Here is a 27,884-nt window from a genome sequence, read left to right on the forward strand (position 1 = left end):
TCTTTTTCTTTTTTTTCCCCCATCCTCGCCTTTTCTTCCCCCCTTCTGCCTTTGTCCCGCTTAGTAACTGAGCTCGGACCAATCGCTGCCTCACCGGCCGGCACCGGCTGGCTTCTGATTGGTCCGCTCGGGGCGCGCAGCCGTCTCCCGCTCCTCCGCTGGAGCGAGGCAGACAAAAGACGCAGGCTCTGGGCTCGAGCAACCGCGACCAGCCAATCCCGGGCCGCTCCAGCCGCTCTTCCCCCCTGGCTCCTCCCCCCGCCTGCTCGCGTGCTCGGGGCACCGGCTCCTGGCGTGCGGCCAGCGCCCGGGCCGTACCATTCTGACCGAGGCCGGGGGGGAGCGTGGGTGGGTGGTGAAGGAGCGGAGGCCCCGAGAGCACGGGGGAGAGTTGAAAGCGGAGATGGAAGATAGTTTCAGAGGGTTTCCTCAGGCTCCTCACAGAATTCCCCGGTCTATCCAGGCTGGGTGGAGTGGGAGGGGCAGTGGAAGTGCTGGCCGCCCCCTGCCCGGAGCGGTTGGGTGGCGCCTCAGCGGGGGAGCATGGAGGCGGGGAAGGGTGTCCCCCTCCGCGCCGTTAAAATGAAACTAGTGACTGGAGTCCAGAGCAGAGCGTGAGGGCAGCGGGCGCTGGCGGGCCTCCTGGCAGTCGGCGGGAGCCCCGGGCCGGACGGAGCTAACTGAACTCTCCAACCAACGGGCCCCACGCCCGAGGCTGCAGCAGCTTGGGTCGGAGCCCGAACCAACGGAGCCCGAGACCGGCCCCTGAGGGCAACGCGCTCTGCAGACCAGTGCGGACCCCGAAACTTGAATGCACTCCCCAGCCCCCTTTTTATGCCTTCCTTTGTCACTTCTCCACCTTGCTCCCAGCGCGTCCCTTTTTTTTTTCTTTTTCTTCTTTTCTTTCGTCTTCATTTACCGAAGGACACAAAAGTGGCTTCTTCCGCGGGAAGATTTGGAGGCGGTGGGAGCTCTCCTCTTGGAAGAGCGACTGTGTAGAAGGGATTTTTGGGGAGCCGCTTGTGAACACCTTTGCCTTCCGGCCCCCCCTCCGCCCAGCCTCTTTGCACCTCCCGGGGAGCAGAGCCCGTCGATTGAAAGTTCGGGGGCATTTTGCTGGGTTCGGCAGAGGAGGGAGGTGGAGGACCTCGTCCTCTTACCGGTAGTTGCCTGGACTTAATACCGGCCATTGGAAACCCTGAAGTACATTTCCGGGTGGGACTTTTACAAATATATATATATATATATATATTTTGAAGTATCAGATTAAAAAAAAATATATGCTTTCTATATATTTCTTGACGACCTGCTCCTGACAGCGCGATGTACAATACGGTGTGGAGTATGGACCGCGATGACGCAGACTGGAGGGAGGTGATGATGCCCTATTCGACAGAACTGATATTTTATATTGAAATGGATCCTCCAGGTACTTGGGAGAAACAAAGAATGTTGTGATGGGTCTGATGTGTGTTTCACAAGGTCTCGGTGATGTATGCAGGGCAGGATTATTGCTGGGTGCGCTAGCTTTGGGATGTGGGGCAGGTTTTGCAGTTTGAGCTGCAGTAAAACTGCTGCTGGTTTACACGGTCAAAGTTTGCAGTTAGGACCCTGATCCTATTGTCCTGCGAGGGTGGGGGTGGGGGTCGGAGTGGGGGTGGGAGGGGAGACCGGCCTTTTTTTTTTTTTTTTTTAAATTTTTCTTTTTTACTTTTTTTGCCTTTGCGTGTCGTTCTGGTTTTTGTCACCCTCCCCCCCCCCCCCCCCCCGACCCTGCTCCCCCCCGCCTCTTTCTTTTTCAATTAAAGATTCTTCTACTTGCAAAGGATGCATTATATCCCAGTCTTGAAGTCAGTCTTCCCCTTTTGGGGGAATTCTTTAAAGCTTGTCATTTCTTACGTTTGTCTCATTTGGTTCGTTGTTTTACCTTCGTTAACTTCTGAAACTGGCTTGCCAGTGTGATTATTCATTTTACGACCCCTCCCCCTCTTTTCTCTTAAAGAAACCAAATGCTGGTTAGTGATTTTCAGGGATTGGGCGTTTTTTATTCAGTCATGGCCTTAGTCTGAGGTTTTTCTTCTTCGGATATAGTCGCTCAGAGAGATCTACGTGCAGTATTTTATTACTCTTTAATTTGTGGTGATTTAACTTAATTTATGGGATAGGGTTTGATGTAACCTCAATTCTTACATTAAAAAAGGAAGAACCTTTCTTGTGTGAATATATGTGATGTGTACATATATGTGATAGGTTCGGAGACATATAAAGTATACATATACTGTATTTCTACTTTAGAGCTTTGTCTGAGACCCTTACAGACATTTTGTGTATCAGGTAGGAAAGGAAAAGGAAGGGAAAATGGAAAAGTTGGGTAATTTTTTTTCTTTAAAATCGACCCCATTTTAGAATTATTAGCTGTCAGATTTTCAAACCGGGTTTGCAATTATGGACAGTGCTTTATGTAATGATTTTGAATAAGTAGAGGGCCTTTGTGACTTACAGTTTTTGTTGAGCATGAATTCGTTATGTCTTTTAGAAATGTGTTATAGTTATACCTACAGAGTAATTTGTGTCATTGGGGAACCTCAATTATTATAAGCCTATGTATTTTTGGAAACGTTTGAAAGGATTTGCTACCATGCAAGTGTAATGAAGTATAACTGCCTTATAGAATGTATGCAGAAATTATTTCCTGTGTCCTTGTGAACAGTGAATTATCCTCTTTGTTTTTCCCCCCAATTAGTCACAGAGTGTTAAATTATGCTATATTAAAAATTTACTAATATTGAATCAACCTTTTTCACTCTTAATGATCGCTTGGAATTTTTTCCTTTTCCCTTCAATTTGGAGCCTTCATTATTTGCTTTTATAATTGTGACTGCAATCCAGATGCAGCCTTTCAGTGTTTCATAAAGTTTGTAAGATTTGCCACCCATCTATTGTGTGTATTTCCCCCTTTGTTCCCCCCTAATGATAACGCATCATTTCTGTTAGATGCATTTGTCATTCATCTGAATGGAAATTAAGTACATCATTGGTTCCTCTCTTGTAAAAAGTAAGATGACTAATTTTAGATTTCTGTTATTATAAGAATTATATATTCAAACTGCCTTAGAATCATACTGTGTCTTGTCTTACAGACATACAAAGGGATTTTGTTGGGTGGAGAAGTGAGTGGGGAGGAGGGGAGAAAATGAAGAAGGCACTAATGTTTGAAAAATATGGGCCTAGTAGAAGAATATTGGCCAAGTTTAGTTGAGTTGTCAAAAAATGATTTTAAGAATAGTTGGACTATTATAATTATGTAGTGATGTGGGTCTTACGGGGTTATATAGAAAATTCTGATCCAAACTTTGTGTATTCCATGGCAGTAAACTTTGGAGTTATATGCATATGTTGTTCTTTATTACTTCTTTTGTTCTGATCAAGACAAATTTCTTAATGTAGAATATTGTTAGTTATTTCTAACAGCTTTTTAAAAAGGAAGCACACTTGAATATGCTGAACTGCCTATGAAGTGAATGGTTTTTACTGGAAGTAATGTGAACATCAACCTTGTTTTGTGTAATAAATTAAATTTTGAAACGTTTAAACTAAGTAAATTATTAGTGAGGAGGTTGTAGCATGTCCTGTATCTGACTTTTTCCTAGCTAGCTCCTCACCCAGATCAAGCTCTTATTATTTCCTGCCTGGATTGGTGTGATAGTGTACTAATTGTTGTCCCCTGTTTCTATTCTGTCCAGTCCACAGTATCATTAAAGTATCATCTGATAATTTACCTTCCAATGGTAAATCTTCCAATGACTTTAAAAAATTACCAAAAGGCTTTCTTTTGCCTACTGACTAAAGCTCCAGATTGCTTATCCTGTCATAGAAGTCCCTCTATTTTTGCTTCCAACCTAATTTTCCTGTATTCTCTTACTGGAGTCCATCATAAGTTCTATGGAAGCTATTTTGTATTTGCTGTTCTTGAATGTATGTTTTTTTTCCTTTTTCTGGGGTGCCTTTCATTCCCAATGGTTACTGGTTGAAATTTTATAAATGCTTGGGGCCCAGGTTAGATGCCTTCTTTACCAGGATGTATGTTCCCTGACCCCTTCTGTTAGAAGACATCACCCTCTCTTCTAGCCCTTTTCATGTCCAAAGCTTTTAGATAGTGGTCTATTAGCTAGTACTTTAGTTTTGACATTGTTACTGTTTTTATTTTGGGAAGATGTAATCAATGATTTCTTTTTTAAATTAGTGGATACAATTTTTTTTAAGGTTGTCTGTGGACCTTTTCTGTTCTGATCAAGACAGATTTCTGCAATTATCTTTAGGGAAGCAACATCTCTTCAGTAGTAATTAGAAAATTAAATGCTTTAATTGTTTGGCAAAGCATAAATATAGAAAGGGCTATAAAGTGATTCTCAAATATTTTGGTCTCAGTACTTAAAAAAAATTTTTTTTAATTGATTTCAGAGAGGAAGGGAGAGGGAGCGAGAGATAGAAACATCAATGATGAGAGAGAATCATTGATCGGATGCCTCCTGCACACCCCTCACTGGGGATCGAGCCTGCAACCCAGGCATGTGCCCTTGACTAGAATCGAACCCGGGACCCTTCAGTCCACAGGCTGATGCTCTACGAGCCAAACTGGCTACTTGTTTTATACTCTTAAAAATTATTGAGAGCAATAAAAATATATTAAAAAAATTATTGAGGATCCCAAAGGCCTTCTATTTGAGTTATATCTATTGAAATTTACTGAATTAGAATAAAAATGAATTAAAATATTTAATTCAGCCGAAACCGGTTTGGCTCAGTGGATAGAGCGTCGGCCTGCGGACTGAGGGGGTCCCAGGTTCGATTCTGGTCAGGGGCATGTACCTGGGTTGCGGGCACATCCCCAGTGGGAGATGTGCGGGAGGCAGCTGATCGATGTTTCTCTCTCAGTGATGTTTCTGGCTCTCTATCTCTCTCCCTTCCTCTCTGTAAAAAATCAATAAAATATATTAAAAAAGAAAAAAAGAAAAAAAGAAAAAAAATATTTAATTCATTCATAAATAGTAAAGTATTACATGTTAACATGTAACATAACTTTTTCAATAAAAAACTGTATTTTCTTTTAAAAAATATTTTTGTTGATTTTAGAGAGAAAGGGAGAGGGAGAGAGAGAGGAACATCAATGATGAGAGAGAATCATTGATCGGTTGCCTCCTACCTGTTGTGCCCTGACCAGGAATCTAACTGTGATCTCCTGTTTCATAGGTCGATGCTTAACTGTTGAGCCACGCTGGCCAGGCAAAAACTATATTTTTGAAAATAGTGATGAGTGGCATTGTTTTATTTTTTTTACAAATAACTTTAATGTCTGACATAATAGAAGACATCAAAATTTCCATGTCTGCTCCTGTATTCAGTCTGTTAAGATATCACAGTTCATAGCCTCTGGAAAGCTCCACTGTACAGTTGTGAAAGAATAAGAGTGCAAAAGACAAATCATGACTTAGTAATACTATGAAAGTATTTTTGACCTCTTGGACCCTCAGAAAGGGTTTAGAACTACTAGTCCAGAAGTTACCTGACTACATAATTTGATGGCCAACCTAGTGAAGTGTCTTCTGACTTTTTTGAAATCAGATGAAAAGATTGTTTCAGGAAATTAACTTACTCTAATACTTGGTATTTTCATCCTAGTAAAATGTAGATTAACATTCTGATGGAGAAACTGGTACACTGGTCCTGTGGTTGGGAAAAGATCTGCGGAGAAACACATTGAAGAAATAGGTCACCTGCCACCCTATGGTCCTTATTGTTAAGAGGTTGGGCATTCTATTTCTGTGCTTGAATTATTCTTTATAACTCTGAACATTGGGTGGGTTTCATCTTATATAAATGCTTCTCCTATGTGTGGTAAGATATTTCTTTTATAAGCTAGGTGTCAGTTTTATTTTATTTTCTCAATCCTCACCTGAGGATATTTTTTTCTATTGATTTCTAGAGAGAGTGGAAGGGAGTAAGGAGGGGGTGAGAGAGAGAAACATTGATTGGTTGCCTCCCGCATGCGCCCCTACGGGGTGGGGAACCTGCAACCCTTGACTGGGAATCAAACCTGATACGCTTTGGTCCGAGGGCAGACACTCTAACCAGCCAGGGAAGGTGTCAGTTTTGTTTTTTTTAAATATATATTTTATTGATTTTTTACAGAGAGGAAGGGAGAAGGATAGAGAGTTAGAAACATCGATGAAAGAGAAACATCAATGAGCTGCCTCCTGCACACCCCCTACTGGGGATGTGCCTGCAACCAAGGTACATGCCCTCGACCGGAATCGAACCCGGGACCTTTCAGTCCGCAGGCCGACGCTCTATCCACTGAGCCAAACCGGTTAGAGCAGGTGTCAGTTTTTAATGATATTGTAGTATGGACAAATCTAGTGTCCCCATGGGAGTTCGACCAGGAGAACAGAAATTCGATCTCTTGTTATGACGTGCGCTGATCACCAGAAGGCGGTGCGGAACATGGCGGGTGTCCAGCAGCAGCTGCGAGGTTCTGAGGGAGCGAGGGAAGGAGGAGGCGGGAGGCCAGGGGAACCACGTGGTGGTGGTGGTGGTGGTGGTGGTGGTGAGGGGAAAGGGGAGTGGAGGTGGAGGGGAGGCGGAACCATGCAGTGGTGGAACTATGCGGTGGTGGAACCATGTGGTGGTGGGGCGTGGGCGGCGAGGGAAGGAGGAGGTGGGGAGGTGGGGAACCTGATCAGCCCTGATCGCTGGCCAGGCCTAGGGACCCTACTCATGCACGAATTTTGTGCACCGGGCCTCTAGTGTTAATATAATCAAATGATGTAAAAGCGATGCCGTTTTGCATTTTATTGAGAAAGATTAGTGCTTTTATTGAATATATTACAGTTTATAGTATAACCAACTATGTTTCATGAAGGTGTGGTGATTCTCCATTGCATAATGCTTTTAAAATTTATTTTCATTATTGTTTTTATGCTGAATGCCTTTATATTTTTCTTATAATGTAGAAGAGATTGGACATGTTTATGGTCACCATATTTAATGAGGTAGGTAGAAAAATAATTACAAATATGTCTGTGATATCATAATTTTTATTGATATTAAAGGGGGATTCAAATTGAGTGTTAATAGAAAGAACACAAGCTTTGGAAACAGGTGATATGGATTTCAAATCTGGCTTTGCTTCTTACCCTGCCCAAGGCTATATGGCTAGTACTTACCTTCTCTGAGCATCTATTTTCTCTTTTGTAAAATTGAGCTAATACCTACCTTTCAGAATTGTTCTGGGGATTAGATGTACTATATCTAGCATGGTGTTTGGTACATGGTATGTACACAATTCATTGTAGCTTATGTTTTTTTAAAAAATATATTTCTTTAGAGAAAGGGAGAGGGGGAGAGAGAGAAACAACAATAATAAGAATCATTGATCGGCTGCCTCCAGCAGGTCCCCTACTAGGGATCGAGCCCGCAACCCAGGCATTTGCCCTTGGCAGGAATCGAACCTGGGACCCTTCAGTCTGCAGGCCAATGCTCTATCCACTGAGCCAAACCAGCTAGGGCATAGCTTGTGTTTTAAAAGCATATTGATATCATATAATTATTCCACATCTGTCTCTTTGGATACTTTTGTAGACAAATCTTTTGAGCTATCTAGTCTCATTCTTTTCTTTATCCCTGACATTTAAACTGCGACCATTTTGCTTTTAGAAGAGTTTTTTGGGACCTTTTCTAGTTATAGCATCTCACGAATCTATGGAAATGTCATTCCAAGTCATCCTTTCTTTTTAGTTTCTGATGCCCTTGCCCAGTTCCGCAGCACCAGATCCATAGCACCTCACATTTAAAATAATTTGTAATGATGGTAATAGCTGCTAACACTTGTTGAATATTTTTTAGACCAAGCAGTATAGTAAATGCTTTTATATGTACTATTTCTTTTAGCCACATAACAACCTTATGAAGTAGGCATTATTATTATCCTACTTTACAGACAGGAAACAGACTTAGATATGATTAGTAACTTATTCAATGCTTCACAGCTAGCAAGTAGCAGAGGAGGTCTTTCTGACTGCTAATGCCCAGGTTCTTAACCAGTACCTCCTAACTGGTTGCTCTGTTTCTAATTTCTTTTTCCCCTCCCCTGAAAGTTTATCCTGAATTCTTCAGTCAGGTTTAATTATACTGAAATGTTATTTTCATTGTCTTACCACTCTACTTAGAAATAATCAGCTCTCTATTTTTATACATCTTTTAAGAGATCGTATTCTTTTTAAAAAAAATAAATTTTATTGATTTTTTACAGAGAGGAAGGGAGAGGGATAGAGAGTTAGAAACATCAATGATAGAGAAACATCAATCCAGCTGCCTCCTGCACACCCCCTACTGGGGATGTGCCCTCAACCAAGGTACATGCCTTTGACCTGAATTGAACCTGGAACCCTTCAGTCCGCAGGCCGACGCTTTATCCACTGAGCCAAACTGGTCAGGGCAAGAGATCATATTCTTAAACTTGGCATATGTGACCTTTAGTAATATGGCACCAACTTACATTTCCAACTTAATTACTTATCCTCTCTTCTCATTTCTCTTGTAGCCCAACTCCTTGCTATCCTCTGAATATACCTTGCTTAGTCACAACTCCAACCTTTTGCTTATGCTGCTGCTGATATTTAGACCAGTGGCCCGGTGCACAAATTCGTGCACATTGAAAGGAAATTAATTAGAAGAAATATTTTAATATAGCTATTCACCCTTTCTCTATAATAGAAGTGCCAACCAAATTCACCATTGACAATGACAGATAGAAACACACGTGCGATTGGTGCCAGCGAGAGCTTTATATGTATTGCGCATGCACGAGTCAACTTAGCCTTTTTTTTTTTTTTTTAATATATTTTATTGAGTTTTTACAGAGAGGAAAGGAGAGAGATAGAGAGTTAGAAACATCGATGAGAGAGAAACATCGACCAGCTGCCTCCTGCACACTCCCCACTGGGGATGTGCCCGCAACCAAGGTACATGCCCTTGACCGGAATCGAACCTGGGACCTTTCAGTCCGCAGGCCGACGCTCTATCCACTGAGCCAAACCGGTTTCGGCAACTTAGCCTTTTATAGATATAGAATAAACTTGCTTAATTAGACCTGCTTTCTGATTTAGCTAAACTTTTTCCAGCCCAGTGAAGCATCCCAACTTCTCTTTCAGGTAATTGTTAGCAACACAGCAGTAAATATCAACACGAAGCAGATTATTATTGTAGATAACACAGGAGAACAAAGGGAAAATATTTAACTGCAGCAGTGTTTGACTATATTCTGCAGAGTGAGAAAACCTGAAGTCATTTTCAAGGTTCACCATTTTTTACTTCTTTTCAGTCGGGTCAAGTCTCTAAGCTTTCTAAATCTCTATTTTCCGGCTAATGAAAAGAAAAGAGGATTCCACCAAGTCTTCTACCTACCTACTCCAGGACTTCTGTGAGGATCAAATGAGATGAGGCACGTGAAAACGCTTCACAGACATTTGGTTAAAGTGTAAAATGTTTCCGCCTGTGTTCCTGGGCTGAAGAAACTGCAGGGAGGCTAGTCGCTAGGGAGAGGAAGCTGGGCGTTGCTACGTGATGTCATTACCTGGAGCCCACTGCGACCATTTCCAGGCTAGGCTGGAGGCCGCATTTTGTGTCATGGGGTCTTGGCAGCATTGGCTGTGATTTGGTGGGATTCGCTCAGGGGTGGTGGTGGGGCCTGTATCCCACTTGGGAGAAGGCGAGTGTTAGCTTGTCAGCGCCAGGTCCATGGTGCTGGCCAGTGTGTGTCATGGCAGCTCCTGCATTGAGCGTCTGCCCCCTGGTGGTCAGTGCGTGTCATAGCGACCGGTTGGATGGTAGGAGGGACACTTAGCATATTAGCCTTTATATATATAGATACTATACTGTACTATAATTTACTTTCAAAAGTAACTTTGAAAAAGAAATTATCTTAACATTCTTAGTTTCCATGGTGGGCTATGAAGGGGAGAAGAAATTAAAGTGAAGGAAGCCATGGCATGCATACATGTTTCATTTTACTTTATGTGTTATAGTTGTTAGTATTTTATTTTTTAAATGTATAAAATTTTTTTTTGTGGGTTTTTAAAAATATTTTTATTGATTTCAGAGAGGGAGAGGGAGAGGGAGATAGAGATAGAAACATCAATGATGAGAGAGAATCATTGATCAGCTGCCTCCTGCATGCCCTCTGCTGGGGATCGAGTCCGCAACCCTGGGCAAGTGCCTTTGACCAGAATTGAACCCGGGACCCTTTAGTCCACAGGCCGACACTCTTATCTACTGAGCCAAACCAGCTAGGGCAAAGTTTTTGGTATTTTAGAGTAATTAAATTATGATTATGTGTTTTTGCTTAATAGTGTAGTGCTTAAGTGCTTGAGGATAGACAATACTATAAAATAGGGAAGTGTTGCTCACTGTTAGACTCAGGTTACTTGGATTTGCAATTTAGCCCTGTATACTTCTAGCTTTGACCTGTGTAGCAGGGGGAAGAATATTAATCCCATCGTAGGGTTATTGTGAAAATTATTGTGACCTTTAGTAATATGGCACCAACTTACATTTCCAACTTAATTACTTATCCTCTCTTCTCATTTCTCTTGTAGCCCAACTCCTTGCTATCCTCTGAATATACCTTGCTTAGTCACAACTCCAACCTTTTGCTTATGCTGCTGCTGATATTTAGACCAGTGGCCTGGTGCACGAATTTGTGCACATTGAAAGGAAATTAATTAGAAGAAATATTTTAATATAGCTATTCACCCTTTCTCTATAATAGAAGTGCGTGTAAGATACTTAGAGCAGGTATCTGTTGTTACTATTATTTTCATTACTATTAAACTAGGATGCTTTGTGACATATCTCTAGTCTTCCATTCAGAGTAAGAACCAGCCTAAAATTTAAATTATATTGAAAAGCAATTTAAATCTTTATTCCAGCCTTCAAAAATGCTAAAGGGTATTAACATTCATCCCATATTGCAATACTAGTTAAAATCTGATTTTTCCTTTTTTTTTTTTTTTTTTGTTAATCCTCACCCGAGGATATTTTTCCATTGATTTTTATTTTTTATTTATTTTTTTAAAAAATATATTTTATTGATTTTTCAGAGAGGAATGGAGAGGGACAGAGAGTTAGAAACATTGATGAGAGAGAAACATCGATCAGCCGCCTCCTGCACACCCCCCACTGGAGATGTACCCACAACCAATATACATGCCCCTGACCGGAATCAAACCCAGGACCCTTCAGTCCACGGGCCGACACTCTATCCACTGAGCCAAACCAGTCAGGGCTCCATTGATTTTTAGAGAGAGTGGAAGGGTGGGGGAGAAAGACAGAGAGAGAGAAACATCGATGTGAGAGAGACACATCAATTGGTTGCCTCCCACACTAGCCCCAACCAGGGCCTGGCATCGAGCCTGCAACTGAGGTATATGCCCTTGACCAGACTTGAACCCGACACCCTTAGGTCAACAGGCTGACACTCTATCCACTGAGCCAAACAGGCTAGGGCTGATTTCTCCATTTTTGATCAGTATCTTTGCATGGTTAAATCCAAAATTGTATCTCTCACAAACTCTCTCACAATAACCTATACAGTTTCATTCTTTTTGTTTCTTTCCTTTCTTCTCAAACTTACTAGTTTCTCTTCCAGGAGTACCCGTTTCCCTTTCATTCGGTCTCAACCTTCCTAATGCCACGACCCCTTAATACAGTTCCTCATGTTGTGGTGACCCCCAACCATAACATTATTTTCGTTGCTACTTCATAACTAATTTTGCTACTGTTATGAATCGTGATGTAAAGATCTGATATGCAGGATGTATTTTCAGGGGTCGCGACTCACAGGTTGAGAACTGCTGCTTTAGATGCTCTCCTTTGCTGGTTTAATTACTCTGATCTGTATGATAAGGACCAGGAAAAAAAGGAGTAAAGAAAATAAGCTGAGAATACTCATAGCAGTGTTTTTTATTTTGTCATACTTAGCTGCCATAGAGGGTATAACATGTTTTGACTTTTAGAAATAAGTCTGCTTAGTTTTAAAAGGGCAGTCAGGTGGTTCAGACCCTGTTTGCAGGACATTAGTTCAGGACTTTGGGTTTAATCTTTCTCCTAGTAGTCATGAACTATAAGAGCAGCTATCGTATCTATGTGACTGAGACTGACCTGGGCCTCTCCTTTGATTCCTAGGGATCGACCATGAGCATTTAGAGTAGAGTTGCTAGATAGAATACATGTAATATGTCGCATACAACATTTGGGACATATTTATACTAAAAAATTATTTATCTGATATTCAAATTTAACTGAATATGCCAACCCTAATTTAGAGAGATGCTAGTCAGTTGACTAAACAATATTTTTTAGTATTCCCTATGGTAACAGCCTGGTTAAATGCAGAATTGTTGAAGTACCTTGGTATATTTTGGGAACTGTAAGTAATTCAGTTTTGTTGAAACATAATGTGTGTGATGGGAAGTGGTGGTACATGAGTCTGGAGAGATAGGTGAGGGCCAAATCATGAAAGGCCCTGAATGCTACACTTAAAGGTTGGATTTTATCCTGTGGGTAGTTTGGGAAGCCACTGACTGACTGGTTTCAAGTAGGGTAAAGATTTGTTGGTTCCAAAGTGAAAAATAGATTGGAGGAGAAAAAGATTAAAGAAGGGAAACTGCTGGTTAGGAGGCTATTTCAGTAGAGATGAAAAATGTTATAGAAGCCTAAGGTTAAAAAAAAATATGGGTGGGCGGACCCCATGCACAAAATTCAGGTGGACTCATGGAGATTTCCACTGTAATTTTAATTTTGTTTAAGCAACAGAGACAATGTATTAGCCAGTCTTAACTACTGATCCATAGTTGGGCATTCATATGTACTTAATATTTATAACCAGAGGTTTTATTAAATGGAAATATAAAACCTCTCCCCCCTCCCTAAAACAGCCCAAATTAAGGTAGTAGCAGTGAGAATGAATAGGAGAGTTGTTTAAAAAGTAGAATTGATGGAACTTAGAGATGATCCTGAAAAAAATGAAAAAGAAAGAATCTAGAATGAGTTTTAGTTCTGGCTTGGGAGATGGTGGTATTATAAGCCAAGAGATGAAATTTAAGGAGGAAGGACAGATTTGGATCATAGAGTCTGTAAAATCAAAATGAGGCAGAGGTGAAATGGCTCAGGCTTTCTCCTTTTGGAGGGGTTCTTTTTCTCTTAGGCTTTCCTAGGAGAGGAAAAGTGACTGGCTTTTACTGCTTCCAGTTTTGAAATCTACAGCAGATGGTAGTAAATCAGGTACTGAGCTCCTCAAGGTGTGGGAGAGATTGCAGTGGGACCCTGACTGTGCCCAGGGTGTTAGTTACTAAGGTCATATTAAGTTTCTAGATGTGTAAGCTGCCTCATCCCTTTTGCAAGCCAGTGGACATAAATTATAAAAAAATTAACTCTTAAGATTCATGAGTTATGCCCGGCTGGTGTGGCTCAGTTGTTGAGTGTCGACCCAGGAACAAAGAGGTCTCTGGTTCTATTCCAGGTCAGGGCTGATTGATGATGTTCCTCTCTCATCGATGTTTCTATCTCTCTATTCCTCTCCCTTGCTCTCTCTCTCTCTAAAAAAAATAAATAAATAAAAATCAATAAAAACATAAAAAAGCAAAAGATTCATCAGTTAGGTTTTGAATAGTGGAAATGTGAATTGCTACAGCCATTTCAGAAAGTTTTGCAATACTATATAGTAAAGGTCCTCTTCTGGAAATCTGTTCTGTAGAAATAAAAGTATCAACATGTAAAAGCATATAGATGCAATATTGTTCTGTTTATTTTTTTTAATCCTCACACGCGGATATGTTCTTACTGATTTGAGAGAGAGAAAGATAAACATCGATGTGGGAGAGAAACATCAATCGGTTGCCTCCTATGTGCACCCTGACCCGGTATGTGCTCTGAATGGGATCAAATGTGCAACCTTTCAGTATACAGAATGATGCTCCAACCAACTGGCCAGGGCTATCGTGTTTTTCTTTAGAGTTGTATTCCTAAATGATATATTTTAGTTTTGCCTGGTTTTGGATTTCATATATATGGAATTATAACATATATATTCTTTTATTATGGTTTTATTCAGCATTATGTTGAGTCATCTATACTGTTTTCACATATTGTAGGTTCTTTTTTTTGTTAGTATATGGTATTTCATTGTATATCACAGTTAATTTCTACTATTTTTTAAATTTAAATTCTTTATTGTTGAAAAATTGCATGTGTCTCCTTTTTCCCCTGTTGATCTCTCTCCACCTGCTCCCACCCCCAGCATAATTTCTTTTCTTTTTTTTTTTTTCATAATTTCTACTATTGATAGATATTTGAGTAGTTTCTGTTTTGGCTATTACGGGTAGTGCTGCTATGAACATTTATCACATGCCCCCTGTTTTCACATCAATGCATTTCTGTAGGGTATATTTAGGATTCAGAATTCCGTGTATTTAGATTCTAGAACATGTATATCTCAGCCTTTCTAGAGAATGCCAAACTACTTGCCACCATAATAGTATACTAGTATGAGTTATTCTACATCTGCAATAACCCTAGGTATTGTCAGACATTTACATTTTTTCAAATCTCATAAGTGTGTAATGATCTCATTGTAGTTTAAGTTCATTTGCATTTCCTTATTCCTAATAATACTTGATCATCTTTCCTTTTTGAAAAAAATATTTTTATTGATTTTAGAGAAGAAGGGGAAGGGAGAGAGAGATGGAAATATCAATGATGAAAGAGAATAATTGATCAGCTGTCTCATTTTTTCATGTGTTGGCCATTTGGTTATCTTCTTTTATGAAATGCCTTTTCATGTCTTTTGTCCATTTTTCAGCTGGATTGTTTGTTGTTTTTTCTTATGGTTTTTTAGGAGTTACGGGTTCTGGATATCAGCCCTTGTCTGTAACATATATTGCAAATATCTTCTCTTAAGGTGACATTTTGAGTAGAAATGTAATGAAGGGTGTGGGGATAGTTGAATGAAGGGTATTACAGATAGAGTGAACAGCAATTACAAAGATCTCAGGGCAAGAGGGGTTTTGAAATGTTGCAGGAGCAGCAAAGGATGCTTACCTGAAGTTGGGAAGGAGAGGGGTGAGAGGATCTCAGAAAAAAATGAAGCAAAATGAAAAAAAGACTCATGGAATGTAACTAGTAAAAATCTAATCTAATAAAAGAGAGATATGCAAATTGACCGTATCTCTGCTACACCCATCAGCCAATCAGGAACAAATATGCAAATTAACCCAACTAAGATGGCAGTTAATTTGCATACCAGGCACCAGTGGCCTGGGTCCGGGAAACATCATAAGGCACCCAGGTCACTCTGAGGTAGGACCCTGAGCATCCTAGGAAGGGTCTGAGCCAGAGGGCTCCTGGGCAGGGCCTGAGCCTGCAATCAGAGCCAAGGGGGCTCCTGCCCAGGCTTAAGGCTCGGCTAGAGGCTTGAGGCCTGGGCAGGTGTGGAGCCGCCGATTGGAGCAGACTGGGGGTTCCCTGCCCAGGCCTAACACCCTTCTGGCCTGGGCAGGGGTGGAGCCTGCGATTGGAGTGGGCTGGGGGTCCCCTGCCCTGGCCTAACGCCCAGCCAGAGGCCTTAGGCCTGGGTAGGCGATCAGAGCGGGCTGGGGGTTCCCTGTTCAGGCCTAACTCCAGGCCAGAGGCCTTAGGCCTGGGCAGGGGCCGAGCTGGGGATCAGTGTGAACTACAGAGGAAACACCTTTTCTGACCGCTCATTGGCTAAGCTCCCTGTATGCCACTGGTAATATTCTTAGTAACTTGGGTAATAAAAATCCAAGAAGGTGATGTAGGGTTTTTCCACCTCACTCCTGGAGAAAAAAACAAAGGTCCGCTGCTGAAGGGCTAAGAAATGTCATATCCTGCCCTAGCCAGTTTGGCTCAGTGGATAGAGCCTCGGCCTGCCCACCGCAGGGTCTGGGTTGATTCTGATCAAGGGCATATACCTAGGTTGCAGGCTTCTCGCTGGCCGGGGCCCAGGTCAGGGCTCATGCAGGAGGCAACCAATCAAAGTGTTCCTCTCACTTTGATGTTTCTCTCTTTCCCTTTCTCTTCCACATTCTCTAAAAATCAATGGAAACATATCCTCAGGTGAGGATAAAAAAAAATAAAGAAAGAAATGTCATATCCTGTGAAAGACACATCTTGAAAATGCCTAAAGAAAGTTGTCATTTTTTCATGGTGAAGGGACTGGAGTCCGTGTTGATGAACATACCTTGGTGGCTGTGGTGACTGGCAGTGGCTGCAGCAGCGGGGTGATGGGGCTGGCGCCTTCCCCTGATCAGCCTGGTCACTTCCCACAAAGGGAGGCCAGACTGCGGCTTAGGCCGCTCCCCAAGGGGAGCAGGGAGCGGGCCTAAGCCATCAGTAGGACATCCCCTGAGGGCTCCCAGTATGTGAGAGGGGGCAGGCTGGGCTGAGGGACCCCCCCCCTTCCCGGTGCACGAATTTCGTGCCTCGGGCCCCTAATGTAGGTTATAAAATCCATTCCTTGATACTACTACAAATATGTAAAAACTAGATGCGTGGTGCACGAATTCGTGCACCAGTGGGGTCCCTCTGCCTGGCCTGTGGCATCAGGCCAAAACTGCTCTCTGACATCCCCTGAGGGGTCCTGGATTGAGAGAGGGCATAGGCCAAGCCAAGGGACCCTATTGGTGCACAATTGGGGCAGGGGAGAGACGGGAGGTTGGCGAGCTGGGGAGGGACCGAGGGAGGGCTCCAGGGCACGTCCGGTCCGTCTCACTCAGTCTCGCTCAGTCCCGATAGGCCGGACCCTACCAGCAAGCTAACCTACTGGTTGGAACATCTGCCCCCTGTTGGTCAGTGCATTTCATAGCGACTGGTCAACTGGTCAACTCTCTGCCCCCTGGTGGTGAGTGCACATCATAGTGAGCAGTTCAGTGGCCTTAGCATGTCATTAGCATATTACACTTTGATTGGTTGAATGGGCGACTGGTCAACCGGACACTTAGCATTATTAGGCTTTTATTATATAGGATAGAATATGGTAAAGGAAAAAAATCGGAATATGATCAAATGAAAACATTGATTTGATGATGGGATTATGGGCTATTTCCCCCCTAGATTTGTTATTAAATAGTAAAAGCAATGTTAAAAAAATTACATTTGAAAAGATTTATGAGTATATACTAAAGTTTGAAAAAAATTAATCTTAAGAAAGATAAACTTGGAGCTGCCTCTTTCAGGGCATTGATAAGTAGAAACTATGTATTAGTTTCTTATTGCTGCCATAACCAATTACCCTAAACTTGGTGGCTTAAAACAACACAAATTTATTTTTTGCAGTTGGATGTCAAAAGTTCAGCAAGCTGTATTCCTTTTGGATGCTCTAAAATAGAAATCTGTTTTCTTGCCCTTTCCTCCTAGAAGTTGCCTTCATTCCTTGGCTTCTGAGCCCTCAGTCCATTTCATAGCCAGTAGTCGTGCATCCTAAATCAATCAATCAATCTCTCTCTCTCTCTCTGCCTCTGCCATTTCTTCTCTGCTTCTGTTGTGCTATTTCCTTTTTAGCCTCTGAAATTTCTGCCTCACTCTTATAAGGATCTTTGTGATTTCTTTGGCTCCCTTGGATACTTCAAGATAATCTTCTCATCTTAATATTCTTAACTTAATTACATCTGCAAAGTTTCTTTTGCCATGTTATGTAACATTCACAGGTTCCAGGGATTGGGATGTGGACATTTTTGGAGGGTCATTAATTTACCACAGATTCTATACATTTGAGAATAAATTCACTAACTCTCTTGTGATTTGATGCGAGGAATTGGAAGTACAGATAAAAGAGAGAGGATCCTTATTAGCAGAGAATGATCTTGATGAAGGTTGTATCTTAATTTTGAATATTCTACAACATCTGCCATAGAGGGCTACCTTATAGTTAGCTTTACATGATGTGAGGGGTCTCTGAAAGACTGGAAACTTTTAAGTCATACCTTCATATAGTTGCTGCTTTGAGAGGAAAGAGGATTGTACTTTTTGTTAGAAGACTGGTTTAAATTTGGCCTGCTTAACAACTGTGTGACATTGAATAGTTCTCATCTATAAAATGGGAGTAGTAATACCTTTAACAAAAAATATTTTTCACCCGAGGACATGTTTAGAGAGAGAGAGAGAGAGACAGACAGACAGACATGGATCAGTTGCCTTCTGTATGTGCAACTAGGGATTGAACCCACAACCCAGATATGTGCCCTGACCAGGAATCGAACCAGCAACCTTTCGATGCACAGGATGAAGCTACTCTGACCAGGGCTCTTTTTTTAATTAAAATTCTTTAAGTTGATTTTTAGAGAGGAAGAGACAGAGAGAAACAGACAGACAGACAAACAGAGAAACATCAATTTGTTATTCCACTTATTGATGCATTCATTGGTTGGTTCTTGTATGTGCCCTGACCAGAGATGGAACCTACAACCTTGGCATATTCAGACTATGCTCTCTAACCAACTGAGCTACCCAGCCAGGGTGGGAGTAGTAATACTCAATTCACGAAGACTTTTATAAGAATTTAAAAATGTAATATACACACACACATTTGCACATAAACATTTATGTATAAGGAAATAATACTTAGCCTAGTATCTGGCATGTAGCAGGCACTTTCTTTTCTTGAAGGTCAGTGTTTTTGTGATACAGTAATAGGGAAATGTTAGAGAAGCTAGGGTGCGGGGCATGTGCGAGGTTTTGCTACAGGTAGCTGCACATCTCACTTACCAGAAGCTACCTGACTAGTGTGTTTGACTCTAAGATCAGAATGGGTAAGATTTTGGGATAAGAAAAGTATGGGTTAATATTTGTAGCTAATATGGTTGCTCATCATTCTTTTTCTATGACTCATTTTACTTTTTCTATGAGAAATTTCAAAAATTTGTTTCTGTCTCCAGGCTGACTTTTTTTTTCTTTTTTCTGCCTTCAGTAAAATTCCACTGCTGTTATTTCAGCATAATTATTATTGGATTTTCAGTTCCTCTCTATGGTAAGCCTAAATGCTGATGATTTCATGCATTAATTCAACAAATATTTATTGAGTGCCTTCTATCTGTGAGACAGCACTAGAGCTACAAAGATAAGAAAATGTGTGTCCTCGAGGAGCTCACAGTTTTAGTACAAAGACAGGTCAACAGCTAAACTATAATGAAAAAGCTTTATATCAGAAGATTGAGAAAAACTCTGGAATTAAAGAGGAGTTAGTGCTTAATTAGGCCTACAGATGTGAGGGAAGGAAAAAACTATACACAATCTGAGTAGCTAGATAATGAGGGGTTGTAGGAGAGGGAGGAATGGGCTTTCTGTGAGGTACAGGGCATGAGAAAGTTTGTATGTTGGGATGAGCTGCAGGTGATTTGGTGTGGATAGGGTGAAAGGAAATGAGCATAGAAGAATAAGAAGGAACCAGACCATGAATGGTCTTATATGCCATGCTTAAGTGTTTGAACTTTATGCTATAGGTAGTGGGGAACTCTCTTTTTTAAAAATATGTTTTTATTGCTTTCAGAGAGGAAGTGAGAGGGAGAGAGAGAATGAAACAATAATGAGAGAGAATCACTGATAGGGTGCCTCCTGCATGCTCCTACTATGGATTGAGCCTGCAATCCGGGCATGTTCCCTGATCAGGAATGGAACCACAACTTCTTGGTTCATGGGTTGACGCTCAGTCACTGAGCAACACCACCCATTAGTGGGGAACTCTTGAAACATAATATGCTACACCAGTATGATTAGATTTAGAATTCAAAAACCGCAGGGAAGGTAGGAAAAGAACAAGAATATTGGTCTTTGGAAAGCCCAGGGAGATATTTTAAAGGAGAAAAAAATGGCTAACATTCTAAAACTTAAAGTGATTATGTAAAATAAAGATAGAAAAGTTTCTGCTGGATTTTGTTATTGAGAAGACATTAACAAGACATATATTTAATAAATGGGGTAGAAATCAAATTATAATAGATTGAAGAGTGAATGGGAGATGAGAAAATAGTCTATGAGTATTGACCAGTGTTTGAAAACTTACTGTGAAGCATAAGTGAGAGGTAGATGGAGAGAGGCGTAGATCTAAGAAACACATTTTTGTTGTTGTTGTTAATGATAAAAGAATTGAACATGTTTTGTTTTGGTGGAGATGATAAAATAGAAATAAAGTTGAGTATATATATGGGTGTGTATGATTTGATGAAACAGGAAGGTGATGAGTTTGGAGGTCAGGAGGGATTATTACCCAGGGAAGAAGGAGAGGTACCTTTGTCTAACTTATAGGAGGAAGATGGGTTTGAGGAGAATGTAGGTTGGAAAATTGGGTGAGGTCAGATTTCTTTTTTCTGGTGTAGGGCGGTTGTGAGAGAAGAGGTATATAGAGTGTTTGGCTTGAGATATGGAGTAGCTAGCCACTGGTCACTGGGTGGGATGGAAAAGGTCACTGATCAAAGGCATATAGATGAATTACCAATAGGATAGTTAATCTCAGTTAAGATGAAGGATTTATAAATTTGTAGTGGCATAAATCCCCTTTTTTGTGATTTCTTCAGCAGAACTCAGCAAATGTGGTATGGGAACAGAGGAAGCAGGTGGTTAGATTGATTCCTCATGGTTGAGAGATTTACGAGCTGGTGTGGCAAAAGAACAACAAGGAACTGGGTGGAGATATTGACAAGAGAGGGAATAGTTAAGTATATTATGACACATTTATATCAAAAGCTATTTTGAAGCTCTTAAATTTTATATTTATAAAGAGTTTATAAAAGCTTATTTTATAATGTTAAGGTAATAAAAGTGCTATGTTATACAAAAGTTTATTAGTAACGATCAACTATAATATTCTAGGCATAATGATGAAACAGTGCTCTCAAAACCAAAGAATATTGGCGACTCCTATTTGCACATAGATAATACTTTGACAGGAATTATTATCTTCACTTTATAAGTGAAGAAAATGAAATTTAGCAAAGGTGACTTATTGAGAGGCATATTTTGGTAAATGGCAGAGAGATAACTATTATAATACTGATTATTATTTTATATATGAAGTCTTTCTTAATATTTTCCTTAAACATTGCTCTAATTTTCATTTTTCAGTTAAGAAAACAGACTTAGAGGAGAATAATAATATGAACAATAGATAACTACAGTATCAAAAGAGTGATACTGCCCATGGCTCAGTGGTTGAGTGTTGACCTATAAACCGGAGGTCACGGTTGGATTTACATAGGGGTTGTGGGCTCATCCTCTGCCTCCCCCCTCCCCCCAGATAGGGGCAAGAGGTGGGAGTGGGTGGCTGATCAATGGTTCTTTCTCATCATTTATGTTTCTCTCCCTCTCCATTCCTCTCTAAAATCAATAAAAAAATATTTTTAAAAAACAGAGCTAGAAGGAACTATGATGATGTAATCAAACATTTTATAGATAGGCATACAAGGCCGTTTAAGAGGCTTGTCCAAAGTTACATTGCTAGGTTATGGCCAAGCTATATTTTATTTTAGACCAGTAGCTTTCATTTACCATTGATTAATAATCTGTGAAAACGATAGATCTAAAATATTGTTTCACTTTCATATATGTGTTTGTGAGCAATGCTAAGAAGCAGTATTCTTTTATGGGAATGGAATATGCCTAAAACTTATCATGCAGTAATCATCCTATTTTCCAACTAGAGAAGTCCTTGAAAATATAATGAATTCATTGCTATCAGGAGGAAATTATTATTATTATTAGCATTTTTGGAATCTTTAAAGCAGTTAATTTTAACTGAAGAAATTGCTGTTTACCTATATTATATCATGTGAGTAGGCAAAAAAAGACTGTCAAAGGAATTGAAATCTGAAGGAACTTAGTCTCTAGCTTAGGGAAAGATAAAGGGGGAGGGAAAAATCACATTAGTCTTTCAACCTAAATGTTTTAAACTTTTAATTAATTATTTAAATGTCATTTCTCCTAATTGTTGAAATCATTGTTTGTTTTGGTTGTGAGCATTTTTTAGAAAAACATTTTTAAAGAAAACCAGCAATATAATTTAAAGAAAATATCATGTATGTCTCTGAAGATAAGATCATACTTCAATTTTGCTGAGCCAAGAAGCTCAACTAAAACTATCTTTTAGAAACTGCAGTTTTCTGTTGTCTGATTGGCTGTTGCACTGTTTTCATTCAGAGTTTAGTTTTGTTAACAACATCTGATTTGGTATTGGGATTTAGCTCACAAAGCAGGTTGGTTGTTGAGACATAGGAAAGAGTTAGTGTTAGTAGTGAGCATGCTACAGATAATTAATTTCAGTGGGGAAAAATAGTATTTGTCCATGCATGAGCAAATTGTTCTGCATTTCAATGCTGCATGCCAAATAGTTAGTGAACTCTGTATTTGAATGTGGCAGCTCACTGATGCAGGAGGGAAATTTTGTTTAATCATTGTCTTTTAAAAAGAAGTTAGTTAAAGCTGTCTATTGCAGCGGTTCTCAACCTGTGGGTCGCGACCCCTTTGGGGGTCAAATGACCCTTTCACAGGGGTTGCCTAAGACCATCGGAAAACACATATATAATTACATATATTTTTTTGTGATTAATCACTATGCTTTAATTATGTAACAATGAAAATACATCCTACATATCAGATCTTTACATTACGATTCATAACAGTAGCAAAATTACAGTTATGAAGTAGCAACGAAAATAATTTTATGGTTGGGGGTCACCACAACATGAAGAACTGTATTAAAGGGTCGCGGCATTAGGAAGGTTGAGAACCACTGGTCTATTGTTCCCTTTTAGAAGGATGAAATGTTTTTGTTTATTTCCCTATTCCTGTTTCCATAATTTTATTTTTAGGGTTTTAAAAAGCTGAAGATTTAATTTAAATAGATTTTTTTGTTTCCCCTAAGGACACTAGTCATTTTTTTCTAAGCATTTTTCTAGATCTAAGATTATTATATTTAACATCCAGCATAGATCTAATTCTTTTTATTTTATTCCTCTAAAATAAAATATATTTATGAGTTTAGGAAATATATTTTAATAAAATTATTTAGTTTTATTATTTCTGTATTTAAAACCTTGCATAATTTCTGGTTATTCACAGATGTATGTCCTGGGAATTTTTTTGTTGTTGTTCCCTGGTTCCTTAGCAGTGGTTAATTAAAGCTGGTTTAATGTTTCCAGAAATTCAGAATACCTTTCTACTATTGTGGTGAGAGTACCATGGCTAAAATTTTCTATTCAGATAGTCAGAATTTATCATCAGATGAAATATTTTAGGTTTTTTTAAAAAGAAATATTTTAGGTTTGTCATGTGTCTTTGAGAAATCATTTGCATTTGACAACATTTAACAGGGTAATCTTTGTATGTACTTAGTACACAATACCCTCAATACCATGTAACAATGGTTTATATGAATGAAACACTTCTTAAACTGAGAATTTTTATGTCAAGGGTATTTGTAGAAGTTAAGATTTACTGTTTTGAGGGTGAATGCTAAGAAGTTGAGAAAGACAGGGAGATGTTAAAAGAGCATTGCAATTTCCTTTATTTCTTTTCAGTTGATTGAGCAGAACCAGTAAGTAAATGTAGTTTAATGAGTTAACTGCAAATAGAAAACAGGAATTAGTAGTTTATTTCTTCCATTTATTTATGAAATTAAATACAATTTCTCACCTACTATTTTACCATCTCTAGTTATACTAAACTACCAGTAAACTTCCAGTAATTAGGCCAAAAGTGGGAGGGACTATTTTCTTAATACAGCGATGACTGCTTTTATGCTTGTCATTTTGGTTCTGTATGTGTTACCTAGGTCTGGTTTAGTGATAACTGAAAGATCCTGAATGGCTAATACATATTTTTGGTGCCTACTATGTCACCTTTGCTGAGTATAGGGGAGAAAAAAAACTTTTCCTTTATAGGTTCAGTTACTGGAGCCTGTAAATTAAACTGACATACACCAGCTTAACTGGAAAAAGAGTTTGTCACTTATACACACAGGAGTTTCACAGAAAAACAGTGAAAACCCAAAGAAGCAGTTATGTGGGGGTAAGGAGGCAATCAAAGGTAGATCCCTGATGATACCCCAGATGGCCTGGGGAAAGGAGCCAATAACAGACTTAGAAAGAATGGCCAGAGAGGTAGAAGAAGTACAGGAGAGTGTAGGGTCTCAGATACTGAGTAAAGAGGGTGTTTCAAAAAGAAGAGAATTATTAACAGTATCAAATGCTACAGATAAGGGCTGTGAAGTGTCTACTAAATTTAGTAACAGGGTCACTGACCTTGGCAAGAATGGTTTTAGTGGAGTTGTGAGGTTGAGAGGCAGGATTGTAATATATTGAGGAGGCAATTTAAATGGAGAGGCATTGTACAGCTCTCTGAAAAACTTGGGTATAAAGGAGAAAAGAGGCCCTAGCCGGTTTGGCTGAGTGGATAGAGTGTCAGCCTGTGGGTTCGATTCCAGGCTAGGGCACATGCCCAGGTTTCAGGCTCAATCCCCAGTAGGGGACATGCAGGAGGCATCCAGTCAATGATTCTCTCTCATCATTGATGTTTCTATCTCTCTCTCCCTCTCCTTTCCTTGCTGAGAGTAATACAAATATATTTTAAAAAAAGAAAGAAAAGAGGACATAAGTTATAGGGTATGGGTTCTTAATCTGGGATTTATGGACCCCTCTTTCTCAAAATTATGTGCAAACTGTGTGTGTATGTACATTTTGTTGAGAGAGAAGTCTTGAAGCTTTTATCATCTCTTCAAAAGAGTTCATAACCCAAAAGAACCACTTCTATCAGGAGGCCTGTAGTTGAGTTATTTGGGTATATTTATAAACTTGTAGGAAAGGAGCGAGGAAAGTACGAGAGGCGAGTGTAGGAATAGGGTACAGGAGGACTGTAGTCTCTCTGGTGGTAAAAGGAGATGAGATCCCAGAGCATTTGGTAGAGGTACTAATTTAGAAAAGAAAGGAGAAATGGGTGTAGATGCACATAAGTTAATAGGTGAACAGCAGAAAACTGAAGTATTTAGAAAATAAACAATCTTTATTTTCTCTGTTATGTGGGAGGTGAAATAGAGTCTACCAAAAATGAGTGAAGAGAGGTAGAATATGGTGTTTGGGGAAAAGGTTTGAAATAGCCATAGAGAGCAGTTAGAGAGAGGGAAATACAGTGGGGCCTTGACTTACGAGTTTAATTCGTTCCGAGACCGAGCTTGTTAACTCAAATTACTCTGTCAACTCAATGCAAAAAATCAGCCGAGAGACAGCTGGTATCTCAAAAAACTCGTTAGTCGGGACACTCGTAAGTCAAGGCCCCACTGTATAGGGAAAGATTTTTGGATCTTGTTGAGGTACTGTGATTGGAGATCATTATTAGTGAAACCAAATTGAAGATGATATAGCTCTTAGTGCACCACCCCCTTTAACACCCCCCACCCCAACAGCTTAAGGCAGGGGTGGGCAACCTTTTTGTGAATGCGCGCCAAAACCAGCAAAATCTGACTCAAAATTCTTCTGCGTGCCAATCCTAATTTCTTGAGAACATGTTACGCCTACTTGATATCTCTTAAGGTGTATGTATGTGAAGAACCTTGAAGAAATAATAAAATTCATTCGAGTGACAAAAACACAGTATATGATGATGAAAAATACATTTATTTTTTTTATTTTTATTTTTTAAAATATATTTTATTAATTTTTTACAGAGAGGAAGGGAGAGAGATAGAGAGCCAGAAACATCGATGAGAGAGAAACATCGATCAGCCGCCTCCTGCACACTCCCCGCTGGGGATGTGCCCGCAACCAAGGTACATGCCCTCGACCGGAATCAAACCCGGGACCCTTCAGTCCGCAGGCCGACGCTCTATCCACTGAGCCAAACCGGTTTTGGCAAATTTTTTTTTTTAATTTTTTTTTTTTTTTTTATTGCTTAAAGTATTACAAAGGGTATTACATATGTGTCCATTTTATCCCCCCGCCCTAGACAGTCCCCTAGCCTCCCCTATCCCCCAATGTCTTATGTCCACTGGTTATGCTTATATGCATGCATACAAGTCCTTTAGTTGATCTCTTACCCCCCTACCTCCTGCTCCGCAACCCTCCCCGGCCTTCCTGCTGCAGTTTGACAATCTGTTTGAGGCAGCTCTGCCTCTGTATCTATTATTGTTCAAAAGTTTATAATGGTCTCTATTATCCATGAATGAGTGAGATCATGTGGTATTTTTCCTTCATTGACTGGCTTATTTCACTTAGCATAATGCTCTCTAGTTCCATCCATGACGTTGCAAATGGTAAGAGTTCCTTCCTTTTTAGAGCAGCATAGTATTCCATCGTGTAGATGTACCACAGTTTTCTGATCCATTCATCTACTGATGGGCACTTAGGCTGTTTCCAGATCTTAGCTATGGTGAATTGTGCTGCTATGAACATAGGGGTGCATATATCCTTTCTGATTGGTGTTTCTGGTTTCTTGGGATATATTCCTAGAAGTGGGATCACAGGGTCAAATGGGAGTTCCATTTTCAGTTTTTTAAGGAAACTCCATACTGTCTTCCATAGTGGCTGCACCAGTCTGCATTCCCACCAGCAGTGCACAAGTGTTCCTTTTTCTCCACATCCTCTCCAGCACTTGTCGTTTGTTGATTTGTTGATGATAGCCAGTCTGACAGGTGTGAGATGGTACCTCATTGTTGTTTTGATTTGCATCTCTCGGATGATTAGTGACTTTGAGCATGTTTTCATATGTCTCTTGGCTTTCTGAATGTCCTCTTTTGAAAGGTGTCTATTTAGGTCCTTTGCCCATTTTTTGATTGGATTGTTTATCTTCCTTTTGTTAAGTTGTATGAGTTCCCTATAAATTTTGGAGATTAGGCCCTTATCAGATATGACATTGGCAAATATGTTTTCCCACACAGTGGGTTTTCTCGTTGTTTTGTTGATGGTTTCTTTTGCTGTGCAGAAGCTTTTTATTTTGATGTAGTCCCATTTGTTCATTTTCTCTTTCGTTTCAAGTGCCCTAGGAGCTGTATCAATGAAGAAATTGCTTCGGCATATGTCTGAGATTTTGTTGCCTTTGGATTCTTCTAGAATTTTTATGGTTTCCTGTCGTACATTTAAGTCCTTTATCCATTTTGAGTTTATTTTTGTGTATGGTGTAAGTTGGTGGTCTAGTTTCATTTTCTTGCATATATCTGTCCAATTTTCCCAGCACCATTTATTGAAGAGACTATCTTGGCTCCATTGTATGTTCTTGCCTCCTTTGTCAAATATTAATTGAGCATATTGGTTCGGGCCGATTTCTGGGTTCTCTATTCTATTCCATTGATCTATATGCGGTTTTGGCAATTTTTAATGTATACATGTACACTGATAGTCCGACAGAAAATTTTCTGACAAAGTTTGATATTATCAATAGGACTTTTGCTGCTGCATCACTGATGACAGAGATTTTACATCAGGTTTATATTTCGTGACCTTCAGAGATATGCATGAGCTACAACTTTTATCCGTCAGGCTGCTCTTATTACGAGACTTAACAAAATTCATCACTGGGAACAAAGATTCACAAGTGTATGTGGATGAAACCAAAACACTGGTGGGATCTAGGAAGGCAGGAGAGTTAAGGCAGAGGCATAGAAATTGCTCTTTCCCTCTCTCGTCAATGGTCTATGGTCTTTAAGATAACTTGTTATGTAAAATTACTTATTTATCTAAGATGCAACTACACTGAGTTTATCTGAAAAATAAAAAATTCGATATTAAGAAAAAAATTGTAAATGGAAGATTATAAGAGAGGGTTTCGCGTGCCAGGGG

At 39.9% G+C, this 27,884-nt stretch overlaps 1 protein-coding gene across 3 annotated transcripts in view; it reads left to right on the plus strand.

Annotated features, from left to right (window-relative positions):
• The first annotated feature begins 598 nt into the window (after positions 1 to 598).
• LOC118675217 (phosphatidylinositol 3-kinase regulatory subunit gamma) overlaps positions 599 to 27,884 on the plus strand; it is a 92,170-nt gene continuing 64,884 nt past the window's right edge. For 2 of the 3 annotated variants that reach the window (XM_036347551.1, XM_036347552.1), the window contains exon 1: positions 599 to 1,429. In XM_036347551.1, the coding sequence (XP_036203444.1) occupies positions 1,324 to 1,429 (106 nt within the window). In that variant the 5' untranslated portion in view covers positions 599 to 1,323. The remainder of the gene's footprint in view (positions 1,430 to 27,884) is intronic. The other variant, XM_036347550.1, reaches the window with a different exon arrangement.

Source organism: Myotis myotis, unplaced genomic scaffold (genome assembly GCF_014108235.1).
Source record: "Myotis myotis isolate mMyoMyo1 unplaced genomic scaffold, mMyoMyo1.p scaffold_m19_p_2, whole genome shotgun sequence".
NCBI lineage: Eukaryota > Metazoa > Chordata > Mammalia > Chiroptera > Vespertilionidae > Myotis > Myotis myotis.